Raw genomic sequence first — 26735 nt, 5'->3', positions numbered from 1 at the left:
CGGAAGGCGGTGCTAAACCGCTGAGCCACCCGGGCTGCCCTGTGTTATTAACTTTTAATGTGTTATTTTCTTTCTTCTTGCTATACTATAGTTTTCAGACTGTTCCTTAGAGTCCTGGGATCCCATGAGAATGCTTCTGGGGCTATTAAGGAAAGTAAGAGAAAGCAGATGGGACTTTAAACCCTTTACCCAACCAAAGCAACTTCACTACATCTGTTAAATATTGAGGATAAAATTAAACTTTTCATAGTAATAATTTTTTAAAAAGTCTTTCATATTAAAAGGCAAAAATATGAAAATCACAGTATCTAAACGATAATCTTCATGAGGTCAGGATCTATGTACAGAAGTATCTTATGTTTGATATTCAATAATAACTTGATAAAACCATAAGGCAGTACGAATCTCAAAAATATGTAATATTCATACCATTACTGAGAAAATCTTGCATATAAATATAATTAAATAATAACATTAATACACAACCAGCTTGGTGCCACTTGGTTTTTAATCATAAGCAATCAAAAGATTTCTTTACCTCAAGGCTCTTGATGGGTTAGTAAGCATAATCCATTCTCATATGCAAAAAAAGAGGTATGCTTTCCACATTTTTTTAGCTATATCAATAATCATACTGCCTGAGGTGCTAAAATATCTATGAATTTTTTAGGATTACTGAATATAAGAAATTACACTGAAATTCAAATTATCAGTAGAAATACTGTAATATTTTCTGAAGTTCATGAATTGTCTTCAATTTCACAGAAGTTATAAGGAAACTTGAAAAAAAAAAGGATAATTGAGGAAACTATCTAAAAAACTTACTTAAAAAAATCTAGTCTATTAGTTATCTTTTAACCCCTTTCATCTGTGGGCCTACAACTTACATGCATGTTCATAAAACAGAGATAAAGGCTACCGACATAATTTTGTATTCCCTTTAATGGTGAGTTTTCAGCTTGAGAGTGAACATCCAAATCAATCAAAAATCATAGAAGCTTTAAGAAAATAAAACTGAAGTATTAGCTTTTCTAATTGTGGATTAGAATGAAAAGAAGTAGCAAAAATAAAAACTCATTTTTTTCTCTTGCCGAAACTGAAAGGAGATTTTTATTTTACAGAAAGTATAGTCTCCAGCCAAGACACAGATATGAAATATTATCCAGTGCTTAAAATTTAAACATCCCTGAATTTTCATCAAAAATTTTTCTTACTTTATGATTATTACCAGAAAGTAACAAACTATCACACTAACAAACCTCACCCTCATGGCTCTAATTTCAGTTGAAATGAAACATGTGAAGGTGATATATATTGAGAGGGTTAGCATTAGATCTACCAATTTATTGTACTAACACTGATTTCAAGTGAGGCAAAAACTAATAGAATGAAGTTTCTGATACCTTAAACATATATAAGAAAGTTCAACAAACGCCAAATCTAGCTCAAGTAAATGATTAGAAGATTTAATTTTAATACTCATTTTAAAGAAATTATAGTTAACCATCTGGAGACAAAACACTAAATAAGACTGTATCAGAGGCATAGGAAACTAGAACATAATAATCCCTTAGAAGGAATTCAGTTTCAGTTTCAGGAATTCAGGAATTCAGTGAAAGCCAGAGCCACTTCTGAATGATTAGCATGAACACTAACTCCTGTTCTTTCTGACAGACTCAAATTTTTAATACCTATGTTGTTATTTTCTTAATCCTTATAAGAAAGTACCAAGATTGATTTTAGATTAAAAAGTAAAAACTTCTCAAGCTTTATCAAGTGTCTAGAACCAAAATAATTTTGGCAGTGTCAAGATAGGAGTTATCTAAAAATTAATATGACTTGATGATACAAGAAGACAGTTTTCTGCTATAATGTAACCATTTATATAAAACATTTTCCAGAGATGGTACTAAAGATGATTTTCAGTGGTTAGATAGAATAGTCCAACAGATATCCAAATAAAATTACAATTGTTTGGCCTGTTCCTATCTCTGAAAGCTCAGCACTCACACAGCTTATTATCTAAATAGTTGGCAGAGTAATAATATGTTTTGGCTTGCTCTTCTCAGAGGAGTTCCTTTTCTCTTCTCCCAGAAAAATAAAGATTAAAAATTTAAATGTTTATTTAACCTGCACTAGGATCCTAGAAAAAAAATAATTTTAAATAAAATAATTCATATTAAAGCATAAGTAACACTAGTGTGATTAAAGTTTTAAAGAAGAGTTTATCAACCTTACACTGTATCTGCTTAAGTGGAAAGACTATTTTCTGAGTGGCTCAACTCTAAACCAAGAAATCAGAAATTAAGTAATTATGTCCCCATTTTTAAAAGATTGCCAATTCCTGGTCTAGACAATTATGACAATTCTGATTTTCCAAGAATACTGTAAAGACAATGGTTAATTTAGGAGACAAAGAGATTAATGCCTTGTGCAAAAGGAATTATTTAGAATCTTGGATGGTGAAGAGTCCAATACTATTCTTAGATAGTGAAAAAGACTTGTTACAATGTCCTTAATTAAGGCATACTCTGTATTTAATCTATTATCTTTGGAAGATGCCTCCTGGGCATAGGAAACTCAGTATTAAAATATGAATAAAGAACAGAAAATTACAGATTTAAAAGTAATATTTTAGAATTTGCAAAAAATCAAAAACCCTCCAAAACAAAAGGACCAAAACAACAACAAAAAAAAGGTTAAAACTGAAATATCAAAAATAGTATATCATTATTTTGGGCTTTCTGAAATGCAGAATTTTATTTATAAAAGGGAAATGAAATAACCATCTCTAATTTTATAAATAGTGACAGTGATATAAAAAAAAATACAGATCTCATTACTTCAAAGTCAATCAAAGACATATTCAACAAGCTAGAAGAGGGTATAGATAGAGTAGGAAGAAAAGGGAAGCTCCATGGAGAAACAAAGGGAAAAAAGGGGCAGTGATCAATTATATCCCCAAATTAAAAAGATCTTAAAGAGAAAGTGAATTGTTAAAATATGTATGCAAAAGGAAGTATAAAATTTTCTCAATTAAAAAAAATCTTAATTTCTCACTAGGGTTAAAAAAGAAGATAAAATAAATTTAGAGTTAGAAAACCAATGACCATAAAAGATTTATTCTCTAACATTTCGATCAATGTCCAAAAAAAACATGACACTTCTACTGAAAATATAAAGGAGAGATCTCACTTGGTTTCTTTTTCTTTTCAGAGCCTAGGTTTTCTGTTTGAAATTATATTTTTGTGTGACATGATAATCTTCTACCATGTGGTAATCAATCATATGCTGCCTGAGGAACATGATAATGATATTCTATTAGCACTAGAATGAATGAATCAAACATGCATGTTTACATCTTCCATGAAAATATAAACTCTCAAAATATATATAATACTCATGTTCTGATATGTAAAACTCTACTTTTCTTTTATTGCTGATTTCCATGAAACATAGGAGTTTCACTTTGGAAAGACCTACCTGAATAGCTGAGTTCATGAAACACGTATTTCCCAAGTTACTTAGGCCACAGAGGCCTGGCTGTTCATTGTTTCTGCCAGGTTCTGAATAATCATAGTTCTTATAAGCAGTATATGATGGGAGACAATAATTTGAGTTTTTCACACTGGAAGAAAACAAAGAATATTTTTCATAATGCAGCTAATTATTACAATATAGTTCTATGAACAGAGTACTTCAAACCTATTTGAGATAGGTGGTCAGTCATTAAACTTTATTTAAAAAATTAACTTGTACTTTTAAAGATATGAACCTAAATTAAAATAGCCCCTTTAATTAAGATACTGCTCATCCACTTAGCAAAATCACTGCATACATATGCCACACCGACCAATACAAACCACTATTATATCTTTCTACCCTTGATTGGCTGGAGCAACTCCACAGCTTGCTCCATTCTTCATTGCTCCATCAAATTTAAGACATTCAGATTTTAAACACCACCCGCAGCAATAAATCATCTCATTTATGTCCCGTTCACATCCTGCTACTGTAATGCTACGAGAACAGTAGAAACGGGAGGAGTTGTACTTTAGGTACAGGTAAGAGCAGATTTCCAAGGCCTCTGTGACATCACTGGTCTGATGCATTGAAGATTCTATTTATAGTTTCCACGCTAGACCAGCAAAATCCAGTATTCAAATGCGGAAAAAAGTCCGGGGTTATCAGGGCTGCAAAAATGAAATGATTCTAAGCAATACACTCCAGTATTTGCCCTTTCCTTCTTTTAGTTTGTTAGAATAATGTACTTTATTTACCCTAGATGAATATAACCTTAGGATAATTTGGACTATCAGCATAATAAATATTAATCTTAAAAAAAGCTATATAATCTTCAACCTTAGAGAATCGGAGTAATTTTAGAAAGATGTAAAGTCAATCAGTAAGTTAAATTGTCCCACTTTCTTTTTACATGTGATAAAAAAATAATTTTGTGGAAAAGGATGGATTCTCCCTTCATTTTTAATAGGTTATCTTATAAAATATTTACAATGGACACTTTAGATATAATTCAAAAGCATACCATTTCAAAACAAAAAAAAAGTCACTTTTTTTTTCATTTTTTAAATTCATTAGAAAAAACCTGAACGAGAATCAAGGTCAAACCTAAAATCAAATCATGATTCAAATAAAAGAATATAATGTTATAAATAAACATGATGAATCAGTAACCCTGATAATTTCAACTGGCTACTATTTATTCATGGTATTCTTTTTTAAAAGTAATTTTTACTTTTAATTTCCAATACTTTCTATTGTAGCTTCTAGACTTTCCCTTTATAACAGTTTAAGTGAACTGCTTACTGCCTGTTGTAACAAAGCCTTTAGTAAACACACACACAACACACACACACATATCCCCCAACAAGCTACACAGGTAAAACAAAACTACCTCAACTCAAACTACACACACAATGCTAACCTACTAATATTTTTACATTTTTAAGAACATATTCCCCCCTCAAAAAAAGACCAGTTTCCAGACTCAAAAAAGCAAAACATCCTGATACTTAAAAAAAGAAAAGAAATGAAAAACAGGAGAGCCCAAAGAAATGCAATCTAGATCAATTCAAGAATTTCCAGACTTTTCACTATATTTGTCTTAAAAAAAAAAAAAAAAAGAAGTATAAAATAAAAAATAGAATTCAGCATCTTTTGTTTTGGCATATCACTAACTTTATGATTCATATTTTATATTCCCAGTAACTAATAAAGTGCAAGACAATTATTAGCAATTCAATATATGTTCACTCAGTGATTAATAACTAGATTCTTAAAAAAAATAACTGGATTCTTGAATCTTAACTTTGAGGACATGTAACAAATAGCTAAATGCTGTTTTTCCTTTATTCCTGTAAGAAGTGCTAAAAATCAAAGTCTCTACATACAAAAATGAAAGGTCTATATTTTCTACACATTCTACATGTTCAAAAAAAACCCACACATATCCCGGATATAAAATTGAAATAAAATTTGAGAGAATATACAGGGAAAGCATGCTCAAATACATGCTCATGCCTAGACACACATACACACGCACACACACACAAGTGAAAAGACTAAAAAAGCACATTTACATGCTTATTCTTTAGGTATATATTCAGGTAATCTGTCTCTGCCACAAGTAACACAAATAAATGGATGCTGGAAGGTCTCCTCTTTCTTAGTGGGAACAGGATGGAACTTGCCGGGATAGGAATTTTTATTTACTGAGAAATCAACAAAAACTTCCTTGCCAAAGCCGTTTTTTTGGTCTTTTAAAATTTTAATCTTAAAGTATATCTACATTTCAGTTTAAGTGACAAAGCATAAGCCTTGCCCAAAGACTCAGTCTAGATGTTCAATGATAATAATGAAAACTGATAAAATATTTTAATACTACATTGATTGGTCACTTACAACCCACATAATGTGCTTCCTAAATCAAATATTAAAGTAAGTAATGGAAAATACCCAAACCAGCAGTTCTTGAAGGCTTCAACAAAGTACATGGAAACCTAGATCTATGACTATTTTCTTCCTAGTCCTTATCCTCTATGGCTGTGCTATTTTGCAAAAATAAAGAAGTCTGACTGTAATCCTAATGAGAATTTTAGTATTATACTACATTAATTCTGTATTATATATAAATCTATCACTCTAAATGAAGATACATTGAAAAACATAACTTATTTTTTGGTAAAAGTGAGCCCTTATCCTTCTATAGACATTTCAGATTGACTTTTCAATTAGCACTTACATTTGACATTATAAGTATTATAAATTTATAATTTAATCTTTGTAACTATGATTATGTTCATTTCGCAGTTAATGAATGACGCTTTCAGCAAGTAATTTGTAAAGAGCCATATGGCTGGCTAGCTCTGGCAGGCTTTTTTACAGTTTAATCTCTTACAGGGAGTCATTTCCATTTCAAATAAAAGAGCTTTAAATGAATTAACATAAAAATAGAAATGTGCTCTGATGTGGAATGCCAAGATTTGTGACAATACATACATTAAAAAGATTTTTTAAAGGCAGTGTTATATCAAAGCAAACATAGCCAAGACAGAAAAATGCAGAGAACAGGAAGAAAGAAATTGGCACATATTAAAAATGAATTTAAATTACAATCGAGGCAAAAACAAATACTGTATAGACTAGCAGGTAAAATTACTACATCAAGGCAAACAACTGATTCTTCATAATATTAGTCTTTAATAAAAACTTTATTAGATTTATATGAAACAGTTTCAAGTATGCTTTGTGTTACTATGTTTATGACTAATATCCTTATTTCTAGAACCGAGAACTTTTTATTTTACTAATGTATCAGTTTAATTCAAGTCTTGAATTTGTTGGCAACTTCATATAAACTTGTAAGTTAAAACTACTTATTTTAGCATATACTTTGGTAATTGTAGAAAAATTCCACATAACATGAAGTTTCAAAAATGCACTTAATTTAAAAATTGTTACTATCCATTTTACATACTTTCAATTAAAGAAACTATGCGATTTCCATACGAAGTCTTAAGCTCCTACTTATTTGTACAAGTTGAACGAAAAAAATAAATTTTATGAGAAATAATCTAATTATTATTATATTAATTCAAACTCTAATTCAAATTCAAAATAATTAAAATATTAATTCAAGTTCAAGTAAAAAAAAACTTTCTATTTTACAAATGTTTAAATTTTGTGACTAAGAAAGGTAAGCTTTACTTTTAAAGTTTTACTTTTATCCATGGTGGTACTTCAGTAGCCATTTCCTATAAAAAATTTCCTAATATGAAAGGACTATTTTAGTGCCTAAAATAAACATAAATAGCTAAAAATATAATCCAGTCATAGAAGTAGAATCATTAAACATACTTCAAATTTAAGAAAATATTCCAATTCCTCTCAGTATCTTTTGCAGTCAGAGGTTTTAAGATCTGATTATACCATGATATTTTTACTAGACAAAAACAGAAACACACCAGACCACATATACTAATATGAAGACTCCAGTCAAAAGGTCAAAATACAGTCTATGTTCAATACAGTCTACATTCAATGTTAAAAAAAAATCTCTCCAAAGAATAACTATAAATACATTGTTATACCTGGAACTGAATTCTTTATAGTAAATGTGGGAGCATCTGCAATTGGTAGAAACACAAGAGTATTTTATCTACTATGAAAAAATTATTTTTGATGAATTTAATTAAAAGATACCATATAAAATACAAACCAGATTATAGGAGTATTTCCTTTCACTTTTCTGCCTGGGGACATACATTTTTAAATAGAAAAGAATATACTACAATGCAATTTCGGATATTCATAGTGTCTTTAATATTTCACTGTTACATTATAATGTAATTATGGTATACATGTTCTTTTATAAATTACTAAAATAAGGAAATTAATGTTTTAAATCTTCTTGATACATATGGCAAATTCTTTTCTAGAAGAGTTGGACTAATACTCCAACCACTCAAATGAAATCCTTGCAAGAGTAAGTATTGTTACTTAATATTTCCCAGTGACACTGAAGTGGAGAGAAGTGGATGGAGTTTTTTACGGTTTTAATTTACCCATCTCTAGTTAGTTGTGAATTTGAGTATTTAAAATGTTTATATATGTAATTATTTTGCTTTTATTGTCAGCTGTATCATTTACTCATTTTTCTACTTGCTTTAGAAAATTTCTCACTGATCTTTAGGACATTGATATATTAAGTATTTATCTATTTGTGATTTGTGGCAAGTATTTTTTTCAATTTATTCACCTTTTAATTTTTTTTTAACTTTTATATGCCTAACAATTAAAAAGTCAATATAATATAAAATTTTAAAGAGAAATTCTCAATAGTGATCCAATTTTCCGATCATTTCCTTGATAGTCTTTTCATTCTCCATTAGTCAACAATGTTATCTGATCACATTAAATTCTTTTGTATAAACGGCTGTTTCTGGACTGTCTTTTCTATTTCACTGATCTGTAGATGTATTCTTGGGTCACTACTATGCTGTTTGAACTCTTAAATCTTTACAACAGATTGCGATATTTAGTAGGGTGAATACTTTTTCATTTTCCTTTCCAAAAATTATTTCAGTTAGCCTTATATATTTATAATCTAGATGTATATTAAAATAACTTTGTCAAGCCCTCTCCCCACCCCAGATATGAATTTTAAGGGAAGATTAATTAAAACCTATAAATTCAATTAATGATGTTATTTTAAAAATTATTTCACAAATAGCCTTTGCTTTTTCAAATTTACTCTTTGGGGAATCAGATGCCACTTATGAACTGGACAAGTAGTGCAAATATTTAACTACATACAGTTAACCTAAAAAAATAAACCACAATGTAATGTATACATTCAAGAAATAGCAAAAGGGTAATTGTCTCTAGATTAAGGTTCTTCCCATAATTTGGACTAATTACAAGTAATAAAAGCTTTCATTTTATCCTTTCCTATAAAATAAAAAGCCATGACAATTTTCAAGGTAATAAGCCCACGTCAGACTGTAATAGAGATGCCCAAGTGATTTTTAACCTTTTTTCTTATGGCAAGATAGCATACACTTTCGTGTTACTTTCATAAATTCAAAGATACTGAATATTATTCATGATGGGGCAAAGGAATTACTCCTCTGTTATAAAGAAAAAATGATTGCCTTCTTGATAAATGTAAAAATTGGTGTATGCTTTCCAGGTGAGAATCACTGATACATATTTTTTAAAAACACTACATATTGTAGGTGATTTTATGTCTAGTTCTCAAATGACATCTGAAATTTATACTCGTCCTAAAAAATTGAGTTCTAACAGACTTCTACACATATTTTCAATAATTAGTGTTTAAAATGTAAAATTCTGAAACTACTTTATTTCTCTTTTAGTGAATTAATATCTTATGTATTAAATCAAGAAGTTTATAACTGTGCTTTCTTGTAAAGTTACTCCTAGAAGAACTGGTCAGTAATTTAAAAAAAAATCAATTTTAATGCATTAAGACTTTTATTCTAAGTTTTAGATACAAGAGATTTTTTGCAACCACAATAGGGCGATCAATTAAACAAAGAGTTTTTAAGATTCAGTGCTTACTTTCTGTTGTTGATGTTGTTATAATTATTTGATAGAGATGAAGGAGAGATCTTTGGTAAAGCTGAAAAATTGGATGCACCTGGGGACCTTTAAAAATATGAAAATGTTAAATTAGATAAAAAATGCTGAATTTTGAAATTAATTATGAAATAAAGAAAGAACAGATGACAATGTATGTAGTAAATGAATGCTGGAAAACAGATTCATGAGCAAATTCACTATATATCCTTTGCTTTTCTATTTCCTATGTATTTTTTTCATATAAAAAATAATGGTACAAAAGGGAACTGTTTTCAAAGGAAATTTATCAAACTAAATATACAATTTGGTATTTTATTATTTCTACAAATCTACTGACTCAATACATCGATTTCTGAGTTCAGATAACCACTTTAAATATTTACAAATAATGATTACCTTCAACTGGTAGAACGAAAATATCAATTTTTTTAAGGAAGCGTGTAAAGGAAATCCAACTTGTATCTCAGTAGGAACCTACTTCTACACAACAGTAGAGATCCAACAACAGAGATCCAACGATTTACCAATTCTTTAAAATGTAAGGCAACACTTCTACTTCTACACAACAGTGACACAGAGATCCAACGATTTACCAATTCTTTAAAATGTAAGGCAACAGGGATACAATAGCATAAAAGAATTCAAAACAAAATTCCGAGAAGTTATTTTTTGGCCAAAGTTATCTCTATAAAAACTGGAAAAAAAAAAAACATACATCTGACTATGTATTACACACCTCACTACTTCAGAATCCGTTTGGAGAAATCTCAATTACTAATGGCTTTTAATCAACCGATATGCTTTAAGGGCATGATTTATAATCAATTAAATACTTAAAGGTCTCTTAAAGATTTAATTTCCCTTGTAATTTTGTAAACAATTTTAATTTACTCGGCAACACCTAGCCCATGAGCTATAAAAATTGTCAGCATTTCATTCATCATAAATTCTAAGTGAGGCCCAAAGTGGTTAGTTTTTAGTAATTATTTTCTTTAATCAAGTGCTAATGAACAATGAATTGGTAAATGGGCAGGAAAGTAAAATCCACAAAATCTGCCTGGTCTACAAATTTTAGATGATTTAGATTTCACCTAATCTATACACTTGCAATGCATTAAGCAGAATACATGGTGGGCAAAAAAATTTCTTAAACATAAACATTTTTATTGAACTTTAAAAATTTTATATATTATGAAATCTTGGTAAAAATTTATTTTAAGAGTTTCTTTTTGTTGATACAAGTTGTGTAAGGTAGATTATATTAAGTAAAACCTCTATTTAGATGCCTTTCTGACAGAAGACTTTACAAGATATTATTTCACTCTACTAAGTTCAAAACATAAAACACAGTCAACCAACTTTTTAATATAAAACAATGTAGAGGACACATTTAAAAGGTTATCTTAATATTTTAAGGTACTAGTTTTTAAATATTAATAAAAATATAGAAGTATCCTGGCATTTTTGCCTTCATGTTAAGAATGTTAAATTAGCAAAGAAAAAAGGGGCGCCCAGGTGGCTCAGCAGTTGGGCATCTGCCTTCAGCCCAGGGCGTGATCCTGGAGACCCGGGATCGAGTCCTGCATCGGGCTCCCTGCATGGAGCCTGCTTCTCCACCCTCTTCCTATGTTTCTGCCTCTCTCTGTGTGTCTCTCATGAATAAATAAAATCTTTATTTTATATTTTTAAGATTATTTATTCATGAGAGAGAGAGTGAGCGAGAGGCAGAGACTCAGGCAGAGGGAGAAGCAGTGATCAACAAAAAATGGAATCCTGGAAATCCTGACTTTGCCACCGTGAAGCTTGATAGCTTTTCACTACTTAAAGACTTTCCTCGTAAGATTGGTGATGCTTTAACAAATGTGATTTAAAAATACTGTATGACGAATTATGTCAATATTTAGAATATCTGCATAACTCCGTGAATCAGTATTTTCCAACTGCATCAAGTTACACATAATAAATTTTAACACAATAGTTTTATAAAAAGTTCACTGATATAGTTTCAGATTCCACACTGCAATTACTTTTTCATCATTAAGCCACCACTGGTCAAGTTCTGATGTGGTATTAATTATCTGCAAATACTTCTCTGTGTTCTAACTACATATCTGTGAGGCTGAGTTTTCTTTATATACTTCAATCCAAACAATGTATCACAATAAACAAAAACAAATGAAAATTTAGCTATCTTCTGTTTAGTCAGATATTAAAGAAATTTCAAAAATGTAAAACAGTTCTACTCTTTTCAGTACATCATTTTGTCTTAAAGGTTATTTTTCATAAAAATATTATTTATGTCAAAATAGAATGGTTTTAATACTGTTATTTATAACTAAATATGTAAAAGTTTGATTTCTAATCCACTTTTATAAAGTTCTTTGTGTCCTTAATAATTTTTAAGAATGTCTCACTCTCTATCTCAAGTAAGTTAACAAGTCTTTTTAAAAAATAACTTTAACAACGTAAAGGGGTACACTCAAGATCAGTACATCTGAAAACTTCAGGCTTAGGAGGTAGCAACTGCAAGACTGCTAACTAATTAGATGAAAAGAATGAAGTTGAAGGAAGAACTCAAGATAGCTCTGAAAGGATACCTGAAATAGGAAATAGGACATAGATATAGATTAGGTTGAGGGAATGGGAGAAGATAAGGTAAGATTTTAGTTGAATCTTACATGGCAAATCCTACATGATATTTAGAAAAAAATCCAGAATTCAGAAGAGAGTTCTGGGCTAGAAAAATAGTGGCATATTTCTGTCAGTTTGAGCTGAGGAAAAGAATTAGCATACAGTTCATCCACTGATTTTGAGAATGTATTATGGTATGAAAGGAGAAGTCATCAGATGGAAATTTGTGAAATATTAATGCATTTAAGTTGTAAGCAAAGCTGCTGCATGTAGGCAGCGAAGCTGTATACTGCCCAGTACCAAGGAGGTCCTTTCATATAGATTACAAATGTGGAAAATGCCCAAGAACTGTGCAGTACATAACCCAACAAGCAAATATGGCAGTCCTGGAGAGAAAGAGTACCAGCCAGCCAGAGAATTTGTTAGAGAAGTGAAAACAATTCTTGAATCATGGATTTAAATCAAGAAAGGAGACAGTTAACAAAAAGTAGTATTAAAGGAAGGTCAAATAAACTGGGATACAAAAAGGTCAAATAAGGACTTTGTTAAATCCTGAATGGGTGGTAAGAAATAATAAGTACTGCCTTTTTAAAGTTGGCTGTCAAAAAGAAAAAAAAAAACCCTAAAGAATGGTATTTGGAGGACGTATGGGTTTTTTTGTTTTTGTTTTTGTTTTTAAAGACACGACTAGAAGGCACCTGGATGGCTCAGTGGTTGAGCATCTGCCTTTGGCTTAGGTCATGGTCCTGGGATTGTGGGATTGAGTCCCACCCACATCAGGCTCCATCAGCCTACGTGTCTGTCTCTGTGTGTCTCTTATGAATAACATCTTTAAAAATAAAATAAAATAAAGACAGACTTAGATTTATAGGCTGGGGGGGGGGAGATGACACTGGAAAAGAAAGAAAAGGAATGAATTACTGTTAAGTGAGTGTCTACTCTATGTTTGGCAGTATGCTAGGCATTTAAATATATATATAAGTAGAAGGAAGGAGATAATGAAAGAAAAAGCAAGTTCTAAGAAGCACTGAGATAAGTAACACTGGTAAAGACTGTCCTTTATAGCACAATGATCCAAAAGAGAAGGATGGATATGGTCCACAGGTAAAGCTGAAGTATTAATATTAAGACTTTTTAAATGCTGTTATAGACATTACGGATGAATGTTAACAGATCACTATCTATTCTGATTCCAACTACTGACCTAGATAACAGTTCATAGCCCAATGTTAGCTAACAATTGTGGAGTTAACTTAGGGGTTGACTAGTCAGTCTGTGGATTATAACCTGAGCCTTTTAGTTCTATTTCTTTGAAGTAATTTAGAAATTACACAGTTCTCAGCAACTCTGCTCTAGTGGTTTTTTAAAGAGAGGGGAGAAAAAAATGACTCAGATACTAAGCCAGTTACCTAGTGTTAACTAATTTGGGCTAAGTATAAGGTAGGGATCGAGATCCATCTCTTAAGACAGAAAACAGCAAAACATCAATGGCTGATATTATTTCATGAAGGCAAAAAATCAAACTTCATGCCAGACAAATACAGTATCTGAATTGCCCTATTTCCGTTTCAAGTAAATGCATACAATTCAAGGCTGTAAGTTGAACGTTTTGATTCAACAGAAAAATACAACTTGATAAATTAACTGAATATTCTTGATAAATTAACTGAATAGTTAACTTACATGAAAACCTAATACCATACTGAGCAGCCAAAATACAAATGTTAAGTCTGAATGCTGACACAGTAAAACAAAGATGTGTATAGGTATTTTCAAATCTGACATACAACCACCTAATGTTGTGAAATCTAACACTATAAAACAAGAATTATCTTATTAAGAAAAACGAGACCAACCTTAAACTCTACCCATGTTTAAAAGGTAAGTTCTTAAAGAAAAATTTAAATCTCTTTAAAAATTAAGCACTTTTACTTTTGTGAGATTAGACATTAGTTCAACAAGCATTTGCTGTGTGCCCATGTTAGCTATTTACAGATAAATGAGAGTTTAAGAGAATTTATATATAAATTGCTTCTCATAACTTTATTTTTGTTCATTTTGACTATTATTAATGATAGATGTAACATAAATCATTCCACTTAAAAAAAAAACTTTTCTTTAGCCATTATGAATCCCAGCACCAAAACTGCAATACATTTTTATTTTTATGTTCAACTTCTAGAAATTTCCAAACAGGCAAAAATCCTCATGTACCCAGTACCAAACTCTCAACTTCAAAAATTAACATCTTGCCACTTTGGCTTTATCCTTATCCCCTCAACTTCCCTTCCTCCATGTTTTACTGGACCATTTTAAAACAAATCTAAGACATTCATAATTTCACCTGTATATATACAATGGAATATTAGTCATAAAAAGAATGAAATCTTGCCATTTGGAACAATGTGGATGGAGCTAGAGTGTATAATGCTAAGTAAGTCAGAGAAAGACAAAACAGCATATGATTTCACTGATACATGGAATTTAAAAAACAAGACAGTTGAACATAGGGGAAAAGAGAAGCGAACCATAAAACAGATTCTTAACTATAGAAAACAAACTGAGGGTTGCTGGAAGGGAGGTGGGTGGGAGGATGGGTTTAACGGGTGATGGGTATTAAGGAGGGCACTTTTGATGAGCACTGGGTATTATATATAAGTGATGAATCTTTGAATTCTACTCCTGAAACTAATATTACACTATATGATACGGAATTTAAATAAAAACTTGATACTAACAAACAAAAAATTACAGTATATATCCCTAACAGGTTAAGGGATCCTTTCTGATACCATTGTCAGTCCCAATTGAATAGTCTGTTCATGTTCTTTTCCCCCAATTGTCTCAAAAGTATCTTTTCAACTGGTTGGTTTGAATCAGGACCCAAAACAAGCCCATACATTTGCAGATCAATTTTTATAACTTCAAAAGTCCTAACTTGCTCCTGCCAGCTAACTTCTCTGGTTTCATCTTACTGTGACTAAGTTTAACATCTGAATGATTTCTGTATCTATTCATATAGTTAACCTTGACTCATGTGAATTACTGTAAACAGTTCAAATCGTTCTTGGATCAAACCATGGAACAAAAACAAACTAAATCCAATAATTTGAGTACCTACGAATACCAAGCATCTATCTACGCAAGAACTGTACACTTACATTATAGTCATTTATGCACGAAATATACTCTCTAAAATTTCTAACTTCAATTTAATCTGGATATGGCTTTTAAACATTGAATCTAATGCTAGTTATTAAACTTGATTGTGACCATGCTCTGTTTGGCAAAACTTGGAAACATGGTACTGGTACTATGTTATATTATATTTCACAACAGAAAGCTGGTCGGTTTAAATGAAGGAAATGCATTTTCAGCATTTCAAAGGAGTGTGCATATAAAGATCTTAATGGGTCTTAAAATGATAAACCTCACAGTGCAGTTTTGGGAAGTGTGTTTATGTGCAGGCACAAGCATTCCAAAAGGATTTGGAGCTTGGATAGCTAAAATAACAGAAAAAAGCAGTTTATTGGTAATTAGCACACAGGAACTTCCTTTTAACATTATTACGATGCCTATCTTTAGGTGACGAACACCTAAGAAAGGACATATATTTTCAAATAACAAAAAGATTAATATATAAAGCAGTTTCTCCTCTCTAGGAATCTTGCCTTTTTAACCAAATACCCCCTTAGTTATCTTTCTTCCTTCAGTACATTTCATGATGAGTGATCTATACCAGTTGTTTCATTTTCTGATCATTTGATTCCACTTTTCCTATAACCTATTTCTTTTTTTTTAATTTTTTAAAACTTTTATTTATTTATCCATGACAAACACATAGGCAGAGACAGAAGCAGGCTCCATGCAGGGAGCCCGACGTGGGACTTGATCCCAGGTCCCCGGAACCACGCCCTGGGCCAAAGGCAGGCGCTTAATGGCTGAGCCACCCAGGCGTCCCCTCCTATAATCTATTAGGATTCCCAATATGCTGTTTCCATCTGTCAAATAGATGGAATCTCTTGTTCTCCTGCCAGTCTCTGCATCATTTAGCAATGCTGACCATTTTCTTTCTTCTTTTTTTTAAAAAAAGATTTTATTTATTCATTCATGAGACACACAGAGAGAGGCAGAGACACAGGCAGAGGAAGAAGTAGGCTCCTCGAGGGGAGCCCAAGGTAGGGCTTGATCCTGGGACTTCAGGACCACCCACATCCGAAGGTGCCCCTCAACCACTAAGCCAACCAGGTGTCCCATTTCCTTTTTTCTAAAAGCTTTCTTCCCCTTGGCCTCTATGACATAATGGGTTCCAAGTTTTCCTGAATGTTCAGGATTATTCTTTCTCTTTGATCTTTTTATGTCATTACTTCAGGACACTCTTTAAAATTTAGTATATAGGTCCTTATATTTTTGATTAGAAAATTCATATATGCTTATATTTCTCACCTTTGGAATATAACTCCACAGCTGCAGTTATTACTCTTTAAGCTTTGGTTCTCTATCTTTTAATTGCATCCTAGGCAGTTTTGTTTGTCTGTTCCATTACCTCAATTTAGAGTCTCAGAGAAAGTCATTCTATATATTTTTCTTAAGGAGAACAATACTAAGAACAAGGTAAAGTGATATAATGAAAGAATGATAAAATGAAAGAAAATTTGTAGAGATTCAAGATGTCTTTAAAAATTACAACAAAGTATAGGTTTTTGGAATATTACCCTAGATTTATGGCTCATAGGTTGCATTTTGAATTTAAGACACATTATTAACTTAAAATATGTGAATATAAATGAATGACAAGGAATCAAAAGCTGGCTTATGAGCTATTCTCTCGACCCCCACAAAATCAAATCACTCAATCCTAGGTTTCATGTCTGAAAAAGAGTAAAACTGGTAACAAATTTGTATACTTTCAAAGAAACTTTGAGAGTGTATTTTTAGTGAATTATGATAAATATAGCTTGTTAAGTACCAAAAAAATATGCAATAACCAAATTTACTGTTTCAAATAAGCAGAGCCTATCTTACTTATAAATACTTTAAAAGTCTCAGTACAATTTGTCAAAATTAAACCAATACTTTACATAGTTAAGAGTTTCCTAATATATATTTCATAATTTTTAATCAACTAGGTCATGCACCATTTCTGAATCCATTTATACAGTTAACCTAATTATGTACACAAATTTGGCTTAATCACTCTCTAAAAAATTCTAAGGAAGTACATATTAAGTTTTTCTGAACGTATTTAAGCAAATACAGTATTGAAACAGATGGTGTAAAAAACAAAAACAGAATACTGCCGAGTCACCTAAACATTTTTATTATTTATCTTGAGCAAAAAGTAGTATGCAATAGTTTTATTTATGAAATATTTCCTCTCGCCAAGAAGAGCACTCAGGGACAGAGTGCTGTAAAAAAACTAATACGGGGGATCCCTGGATGGCGCAGCGGTTTAGCGCCTGCCTTTGGCCCGGGGCGCGATCCTGGAGGCCCGGGATCGAATCCCACGTCGGGCTCCCGGTGCATGGAGCCTGCTTCTCCCTCTGCCTGTGTCTCTGCCTCTCTCTCTCTCTCTATCATAAATAAATAAAAATTAAAAAAAAATTTTAAAAAAAGCTGAGATAATAACTCAGATTGTTAAAAAAACAAAACAAAACAAAAAACTAATACGGCACCAGATTAGGTTTATACTTAGTGTTTTGGTCACCAATGTGGAATTTTGTTAATCAGAACAACACAAATGGCAGAGAGACAACGTATGAGTAGGAACTACTCGCTTAGTTTTCCATCTGATTATTCTTGGCCTCTCATGCCTTATGAGGATGATTTTGGATTCTTCTCTGGATGTTTTCTAGCCAATGAAAATTGTCTTTTTCATAATCATCAATAACCCTCAACTTTTATTCACCAGATATTTCATCACACATCTTTTGTCAGTATTTTTGAATTAATGAAACTGTTTGAATTAAATCAACTTCTTGTGCTCTCAGTAAGAGTAATTTTTATTTCAGAAAAACAGTAAAATTTAGATTTTTGGGTAAATTCATATTCCCAAAGCCATTCTTTGAAATAACTATACCTAAATAAAACTATACAGAAAAAATTAATTATACAACTTAGTCAAAATTTAATAGATTTGCAGCTCAGAAGCTATGGCTACATTAAACTCTGGAAAGTAAGGAGTATAATTTATTAATTAGGTTTCTCCTCTCTTCAGGAACCTCTAGCTTTTATAATTATTCTACTTTAAAAACAATGTTTTTGAAATACAGGATTTAACTAGCCATGTTTTCCCAACTGAGTAATTATACTATGTACCCAATGTCAACATCTTTGGAAAACAAATGGTCAAATTTAACAAAAGAGAAAATCGTGGGTTAAAACTTTTCTAAGGTATTACTGCAAAACACTGTTTTCAGAGGTTGTGAGGAATCAGAAAAACTAAGTTAGAAATGCAAGTTGTGAAAAAACTAAGCACTAGACTATTTCAAAAATATAACATGAATATAAAGATGAAATTTTCAAATCACATTTAGGCATCCAGCAGAAAATTCCAGATAGAAAACTTCAGTATTTTTCAGGTAGGTTTAGATTTCTAATACAGATTTTAGGTTATTTTAGGGTATATGCATTTTTATAACTATAGGACTATGTGTTTTAAACAAAATTATATTTTACCTTAACATTTTTTTTAGTATTTAGCATTTTTTCTCAATGGAATAGCAGAAAAATTTAGCTTTAGCAGAGGATATATGGTTTCAATTCTGACAAAAATGGGCCAGGACATTCCTTTGTTTCAGCAAACATATGCCTACTACATGGGTATTTTCTTGTTCATAAGCAGCACGTAAAATGCAGATTCCTGCATAAAGATTTATCTTTGTATTTTGCTCATCCTATCATGGTCCACCCAGTATATATTAAGAAATATTACCTACAGAATTTCTCAAAATGTGATCCTAACACCAACAGCATTAGAATTACCTGTGAACTTATTAGAACTGTTAATTCAGGAGCTCCACTCAGCTCTACCAAATCAGAAATTCTGGCAATGGGGCCTAGGAAACCATTTTTAACAAACTCAACAGGTGATTCTTCTTCTATCACCATATTACAACTTGTTTTTCCCTTGACTTTTGATACTCCATGTAGGAACTGGTTACCTAGTAAGCAACATGAGCACTAGACAAATCCCAGATTAGTCATGTTTATTAGAACTAGCATCGTCATCTGATGTTGAGGACCAGAGGTTGTCTCCTGACAGATATAATGGCAATTCTGAGTTTATAATACAGAATGATCTATGTATTACTATCTTGAAATTTCTTTCTCGAGGGCCTAAGATAAAAAGCCCTCTGCTGGCGTGGAATTTGTCCAAGTTACAATTACAAGCGCTTCTAATGTGACTTCAATAAATACACAAAAATTTCATTTTAAGTGGCATTCATCCAGAAAAAAATGTGCATCCTTACTTTACTTATATACATAAAAATAAGTGATAATTCTTTTTTTTTTTTTTTAAATTTTTATTTATTTACGATACTCACAGAGAGACAGAGAGAGAGGCAGAGACACAGGCAGAGGGAGAAGCAGGCTCCATGCACCGGGAGCCCGACGTGGGATTCGATCCTGGGTCTCCAGGATCGCGCCCTGGGCCAAAGGCAGGCGCTAAACCGCTGCGCCACCCAGGGATCCCTTTTTTTTTTTTTTTTTTTTTAAATTAGTGATAATTCTTTAAACTTTTTTCTAATCTGTACTATTTTCCTCTATTAAGTTCTTAAATATCTTTATGTAATATGTTCTATTTTAAGTTTATGTAAATAGTACTGAATTAAAATCTCATTTTTTTTTCTTTCACTTGTATATTTTAACCTTATCCAGTTTTAAAGATGTTACCATTGTTACTTCTACCTGCTGCATTGGTATCCTACAGTATACCGCCATTCATCATCTTTCTCTCTTTCCTTTTTTTTTTTTTTTTTTTGTAGGGGGAGAAGGGGCAGGGAAAGAGGGAGAGAGCAAATCTTAAGCAGGTTCCACGTCTGGCACGGAACCCCCACCCAGTATGGAGTGCCACTTGAGGCTCGATTTCACTACCCTGAAGATCATGACCTGAGCCAAAACCAAGAGTTGGACTTTTTTTTTTAAAAAAATATTTTATTTATTCATAGACAGAGAGAGGCAGAGACACAGGTAGAGGGAGAGGGAGACGCAGGCTCTATGCAGGGAGCCCGAAGTGGGACTTGATCCTGGGTCTCCAGGATCACACCCCAGGCTGCAGGCGGCGCCAAACCGCTGCGCCACCGGGGCTGCCCAAGAGTTGGACTCTTAATGGACTAAACCACCTAAGTGCCCCTCTTTCATTTATTTTTTAAAAGATTTCTGCTTTGTTTCTGCTAACGTATAGTTCTTTCTACATTACAGGTACTATTCTCACATAGGTTTTAGATATAAAAAACTGACATTTGCTTTTCACTTCATGTATGATTTCTATAACAGAAATACTTAATTTTGACATAATCAAACCCACTAATTTTCACATTGTTTTCTGATCCCTAAAACAGATATTCTCTGAAATTTCAAGTGAGCTTTAAAGTTTTACATTAAAAAAATATTTATTTTAGAGACACAAAGTGTACAACTGGACACACACGAGTTGGGGGAGGGACAGAGGAGAGAATACTCCAGCAGACTTCTGTTGAGTGAGCAGCCCAATGTGGGGGCTGATCCCCTGAGATCATTACCTGACCTGAAACCAAGTGCAGGACGCTCAACAGAATGAGCCACCCAGAGTTTTTGTTTCTTATTTTAGTCTATCAGGTATAAACAGTGATCCTGTTTTTTTTCTACAAATAAACAGTTCTCCTAATAAAATCTAAGCGCCTATCTGCTTTAAGCAATCTGTTTTTCATTGCCTAGTGGTGCCACTTAATTAAGTTCTCATATATACATGAAAGGGTTTTTTTTTTTTTAGCTCATTATTCCATTGTATTTGCCTTTCTTTTCCTAGCCATCATACTGTTGTCATTATTATAGCTTTGTAGTAATTCTCACTAATAGGTCCAGTGCTTCCTTCCTCTTGCTAAAAGTGACTTAGCTAATCCTGGACCTTTATGGTAAATGTTAATTTGAGAATGAATTTGTGAAGTTTCTCAAAAAAAAAAAAGTCAGGACAGAATTTTTAATAGGAGACAGTGACATGATAGATATAGAGAAGTAGGCATCACCAGGTTAAGACATATAGTACATGATAATCTTTTGCCTATTTCCCATGAAGGTTTTATGCATTCCTAATCATTAGGTTAATTTTCATTATGCTATTTTCTAGTTGAGTTACTAATGGTATACAGCAGGGATCAGGAATCTAAGGCTCACAAGCTAATTCCAGTTTGCTACATTTTTTTGTAAATAAAATTTTACTGGATCACAGTCACACCCATTTGGTGACATAATGTTGATGGCCGCTTTCAAGCTACACTGGTAGAATTATAGTTGAGTCAGGTACCATATGGCCCACAAGCTGAAAATATTATCAGGTTCTTTATAAAAAAGGTTGCTGACCTCTGGGTATATTAATTTTTATGAATTTAATCTTAGAGAATCTTGGTGAATTTTCTCAGTTTTAGTAGTCTGCTGATGTGTTTTACATAGATGACTGTACCATATGCAAGTAGTGGTATTTTTTATTTTTTTAGCTTCAATCTTATTTGGTTTGTGCTCAGAATTCCTCAATATGATGTTTGTTCCAGACTTTAGATATATAGACTGTACTGAGTTAGGAGAATTACCTTTTATTCTTAGTTTTCTAAAAGTCTTTTCATACACTGATGCTAATTAAAAAAAAATTTTTTTTTGGTATTCTAATAAACTATCACTGGGCAACTTAAAACATTCTATTACATGGTATTAGGCATATTTTATGCTAAGTAAATACTTAACTTTTCATGCTTTGACATTTGGGTTTCCTATACTCTGTGTGAGTCAGTGAAGAATGGAACTCTTAAATACTTCAGCACATTTCTAGTGGTACTTTCATTCACCAACATTTACTGCATGTATATGATGTTAGGTATTATATAAGAAATTGTGTTTTTTCTTACAGAACCAAATACTATTGTTTAAGTAAGTAAAACTAGTATTGTGCTAGCAGTGAAGAAAATAAAATATATAATTAGTTTTATCTTTTAAGTGAAAACCAGTAATTTTAAGTAGAAAAGATCTCTAAATCCTTAGTACTCATGGTACTTCTCAAGGCACAAAGCAACTCAGAAATTTCAAAAATCATTCAAAGCTATAACAAGAATATAACAATCTAAAGATAAGCTAGAGAAAAGCAATAGCTGTTCTGAACTAAAGGCTGAAAGTAAATATTCACAAAGAAAACATTCCCAACTTCTAAAACTTCCTCTATCAAGAAGTTTACATAACTACCATGTACTTCCAATGCCTTCTTACACTGCTCCACCCTGGTATCCTAAGTGGAGGAATAACAGAATGTAACTAATATACAATCTCACAAAAGATTTATTTTTTTTTTAAGATTTTATTTATTCACGAGAGTCCCAGAGAGAGAGAGAGAGGCAAAGACACAGGCAGAGGGAGAAGCAGGCTCCATGCAGGGTGCCTGATGTGGGACTCGATCCCGGGTCTCCAGGATCACACCTCGGGATGAAAGTGGCACTAAACCGGTGAGCCAACAGAGCTGCCCTCATAAAAGATTTAAATGAAAAAACTTCACCTAAGATAAAAGGATAGAGAAGCACTCATTAAAGGTGCATTTTTTATTTTTGTTTTTTAAATTTTTTTAATTTATTTATGATAGTCACGGAGAGAGAGAGAGAGAGAGAGAGAGAGGCAGGCAGAGACACAGGCAGAGGGAGAAGCAGGCTCCATGCACCGGGAGCCCAATGTGGGATTCGATCCCGGGTCTCCAGGATCGCGCCCTGGGCCAAAGGCAGGCGCTAAACTGCTGCACCACCCAGGGATCCCTTATTTTTGTTTTTTAGGGAACATTTAATAACACAGTAGATAACATATACTTATCTAACTTGATACTTTATCACCGAAACTAAAGCAAAATATCCTGTTCATTGGGTGGAAACGGCCTACTTAATGTGTGAACACTGCAGTGCAATTTAAAACATACTGTAATTATAATTTCAAAACTTCAGAATTTGAATGTCTGTGTTCTCTCTTTTTTTCATATGGGAAAAGAAAATCATTTGAAGCTTGGACAAAAATTCCATAGCTTTATTCTTAGGACCACTCTGTTGAGTCTTCATGATTCAGACGACACAAAGAAGCTTCCATTCAACCTTTTAGAGAAGACGTTCCAGTTCTCATGATTTCATCCACCAGGAGAATGATGGTGGCAACCACAGTGCAGCACTGAAGAGGCTATTTCTTTACAAAGTGGTTGGTTATCCCACATGCCTACTGCAGCTGCTACCACGGGCTCACCTGTGTTCAAGTTCACACCCACGAGCAGATCTGATTCTGAATGTTCTGCCCAAGTTTCCTGAAGCTCGAAACCAGAGTTCTGAACAAGAAGCTTGGGAATGCATCAGTAAACATTTGAGCTCCAAGCTGGGCCCTGCCTTTTACACTGGGCTTTTACCAAGGCTTCTGTTATTTCCACCTCCACTGCTCTAGCACCTGGAACACATCAACAGCACTTTTTTTTTTAAGATTTATTTATTTGTTTATGATAGAGAGAGAGAGAGAGAGAGAGAGAGGCAGAGACACAGGAGGAGGGAGAAGCAGGCTCCATGCCAGGAGCCCGACATGGGACTCAATCCTGGGACTCCAGGATTGCGCCTTGGGCCAAAGCCAGGTGCTAAACCTCATCAACAGCATTTTTAACAGTCCTTATGCCATCCCTTATTGCATCTTTGAGTGAATGTGTGCTTATTTGGTCCTTTGAGCAATGTGATGGAGTGAGGATTGTTAGATTTCTCGATAAAAGTGAATTTCTCCTCTCCCAATGTATACTCACAGACAAGTCCCGCATGTCTAAAGCAATCAGGATTTAGGTCAGCAGAAGAATTTAGCGCTACTCCACCACAGGCAAGAGTTAGCTTTCCCGTATTTTTCCTTTAGCTCTATGCAAGAACATTTAAGGAAAAAATGTCAATTCCCTTTTGAATGAATCCTTTATCTGAATCACACAGACTTTTTCAGTTCTATTTTTTTTTACTCTATCTTCAATGAAATTTCTTTCAGCTTTTACAAGTTTTTTTCCGCACTCTTATTTTTAAGCAAAGCCATAATTCACTTGTTTTTTCATATTCTGAAACACTGCACATGAGGATGTATGCATCTTCTACTCTTTTTCATACCAGGATAAGCACCCCATGGTCCAAAACAAGACCTCTGATTAAGCTTGTACCAGTTTCAGATTTCTTTTTCATTTCCACGATCTCAACATGAAAAGGTCAAGAAGTTCATCTTGTTTTTTAATGCCCAAAATGGAGTCCACTATAGCCTCTGTTAAGTTCAGCATGCACTTCAGTACGTATAGATGTTCTGGCCACATTTATATGTGTTTTTAAGCCCATTTCTTTGCTTACTTTGACTTGTTCCAAAAACTGAAGTGCCTTTTCCTTTGCAGCTTCAAATCTTTGTTATTTATTCTGCGATGAAGACCTTCAGAAATTTTGAAATCCGCCTGTTTCAGTAGCTTTCCAATGATTAAGACATCAGGTGGTACCATCACCAGTTATGTCATCCTGGGCTGTTGCCACTTTGGCTATTAAGGAGGCTATTGGGTATTGAATTTGCATTTCATGAAGCAGCACACTGCTATCTTTAGTAAGGTTGATGTCTCTAGCATCAGAAACAAGCATCTTCATTGTGCCCTTAGGCCCCAAGTTGGTCCTCAGCATGTCCTGGGCCGCACTGATGTTAACCGCCAGTGCCATCTGGGCTCGGGCCACCTCGGCCTTGGGGTTCAGGGTCCTCATGGCCGCCACAGCTAACCAGCACAGGAAGAGGAGACCTGGTGTGCAGAGCGTCCAAAGCCAGCTCAGCATGACCATGTGTTTCAGTTTTAAAGATCAATTTTCTTTTATGTTAGGTTAGCAATAAATGAATAATTTTTTTTTAAGATTTTATTTATTTATTCATAGACACAGAGAGAGAGGCAGAGACAGAGGCAGAGGGAGAGGGAGAAGCAGGCTCCATGCAGGGAGCCCGATGTGGGACTCGATCCCGGGTCTCCAGGATCACACCCCAGGCTGCAGGCGGCGCCAAACCGCTGCACCACCGGGGCTGCCCTAAATGAATAATTTTTAATTTATTCAAGAATCTTTATTTTAAGGATTTCAAAATACAGGTTTACAATCCCTTACCAGAAAAATCTGAAATTCCAAAAGCCCTAAAAATTTAAAAATTATTTTATTATTCACTTGAGGGCAACCTACACTAAACTGATATAAAACTATCTATAGTCCTTTACCCTACTAGTGTGAATATTTGCTGAATATTAATATTAAGAGAGCCCCTCTGGACTCTATAGATATGTTAAAATAATAGGTGACATATGCATCATATTACTTCTCAAAGGTTTAAAAAGTCTGACATTGAAGTACAACCAGGACTAAGTGTTTTTGATGGAGGGTAGATATGATCATTCTAAAACCATTAAAAATGTTTTCTCCCATTCTGCATGTTGTTTTCACTCTGTTATTGTTTCTTTACTGTGCATTAAACCTTTCTGGTTTGATGTACTCTCATCTCTTATTGCTTTCATGGCTGTGCTTTGGTGTCATATTTAAGAAATCATTGCCTGGACATATATCATGATGCTTTCCCACTAAGATGTCTTCTAGGAGTTTTATAGAGTCAGGTCTTATTTTTAAATCTTTAAACTATGTATTTGATAAGGGATTGATATCCAAAATATATAAGGAATTCCTACAATTCAAAGGCAAAAAACCCCCAAATAACCAGATTAAAAAGTGGGCGTAGGACTTGAATAAACATTTCTCAAAAAGGAGGCATACAAATGGTCCACAGGTACAGATGCTCAAACATCAGTAATTATCGGGGAAATGCAAATCAAAACCACAATGAGATATCACCTCCTACCTGTTAAAGCTGACTATTATCAAAAGAACAAAATATAAAAAGTGCTCACGAGGATGTGCAGAAACTGGAACACTTGTACACTTGGTAGAAATGTATAATGATGCAGCCGCTATGGAAAACAGTATAAAGGTTCCTCAAAAAATTAAAAATAGAAGTACCATACGATTCAGAAATCTCACTTCTGGGTATAAATCCAAAAGAAATGAAATCATCTCAAAGAGATATCTACACACCCATGTTCAATGCAGTACAATTTACAACAGCCAAGATAGAGAGACCACCTAAATATCTACTGATAGATGAATGGACAAAGAAAATGTGTATACATGCAACAGAATATTATTCAGACTTGATAAACCGGGGGGATTTTATGTTAGGTAAAACAAGCCAAT

General features: G+C 33.1%; 1 protein-coding gene and 1 pseudogene across 3 annotated transcripts in view; both read right to left on the bottom strand.

Annotated features, from left to right (window-relative positions):
- USP15 (ubiquitin specific peptidase 15) overlaps positions 1 to 26735 on the bottom strand; it is a 120518-nt gene that overhangs the window by 40423 nt on the left and 53360 nt on the right. For 2 of the 3 annotated variants that reach the window (XM_055328301.1, XM_055328297.1), the window contains exons 7-8: positions 9604 to 9690; positions 3484 to 3628 (exon numbers count right to left, since the gene is read on the bottom strand). In XM_055328301.1, the coding sequence (XP_055184276.1) occupies positions 3484 to 3628; positions 9604 to 9690 (232 nt within the window). The remainder of the gene's footprint in view (positions 1 to 3483; positions 3629 to 9603; positions 9691 to 26735) is intronic. The other variant, XM_055328298.1, reaches the window with a different exon arrangement.
- Positions 23239 to 25292, bottom strand: LOC129511534 (T-complex protein 1 subunit zeta-like; annotated as a pseudogene).

This window comes from Nyctereutes procyonoides, unplaced genomic scaffold, assembly GCF_905146905.1.
Source record: "Nyctereutes procyonoides isolate TBG_1078 unplaced genomic scaffold, NYPRO_anot_genome, whole genome shotgun sequence".
In the NCBI taxonomy this organism is placed as follows: Eukaryota; Metazoa; Chordata; class Mammalia; order Carnivora; family Canidae; genus Nyctereutes; species Nyctereutes procyonoides.
Note: the sequence above shows the minus strand (reverse complement) of the source record. Positions and strands in the feature narration are given on the sequence as shown.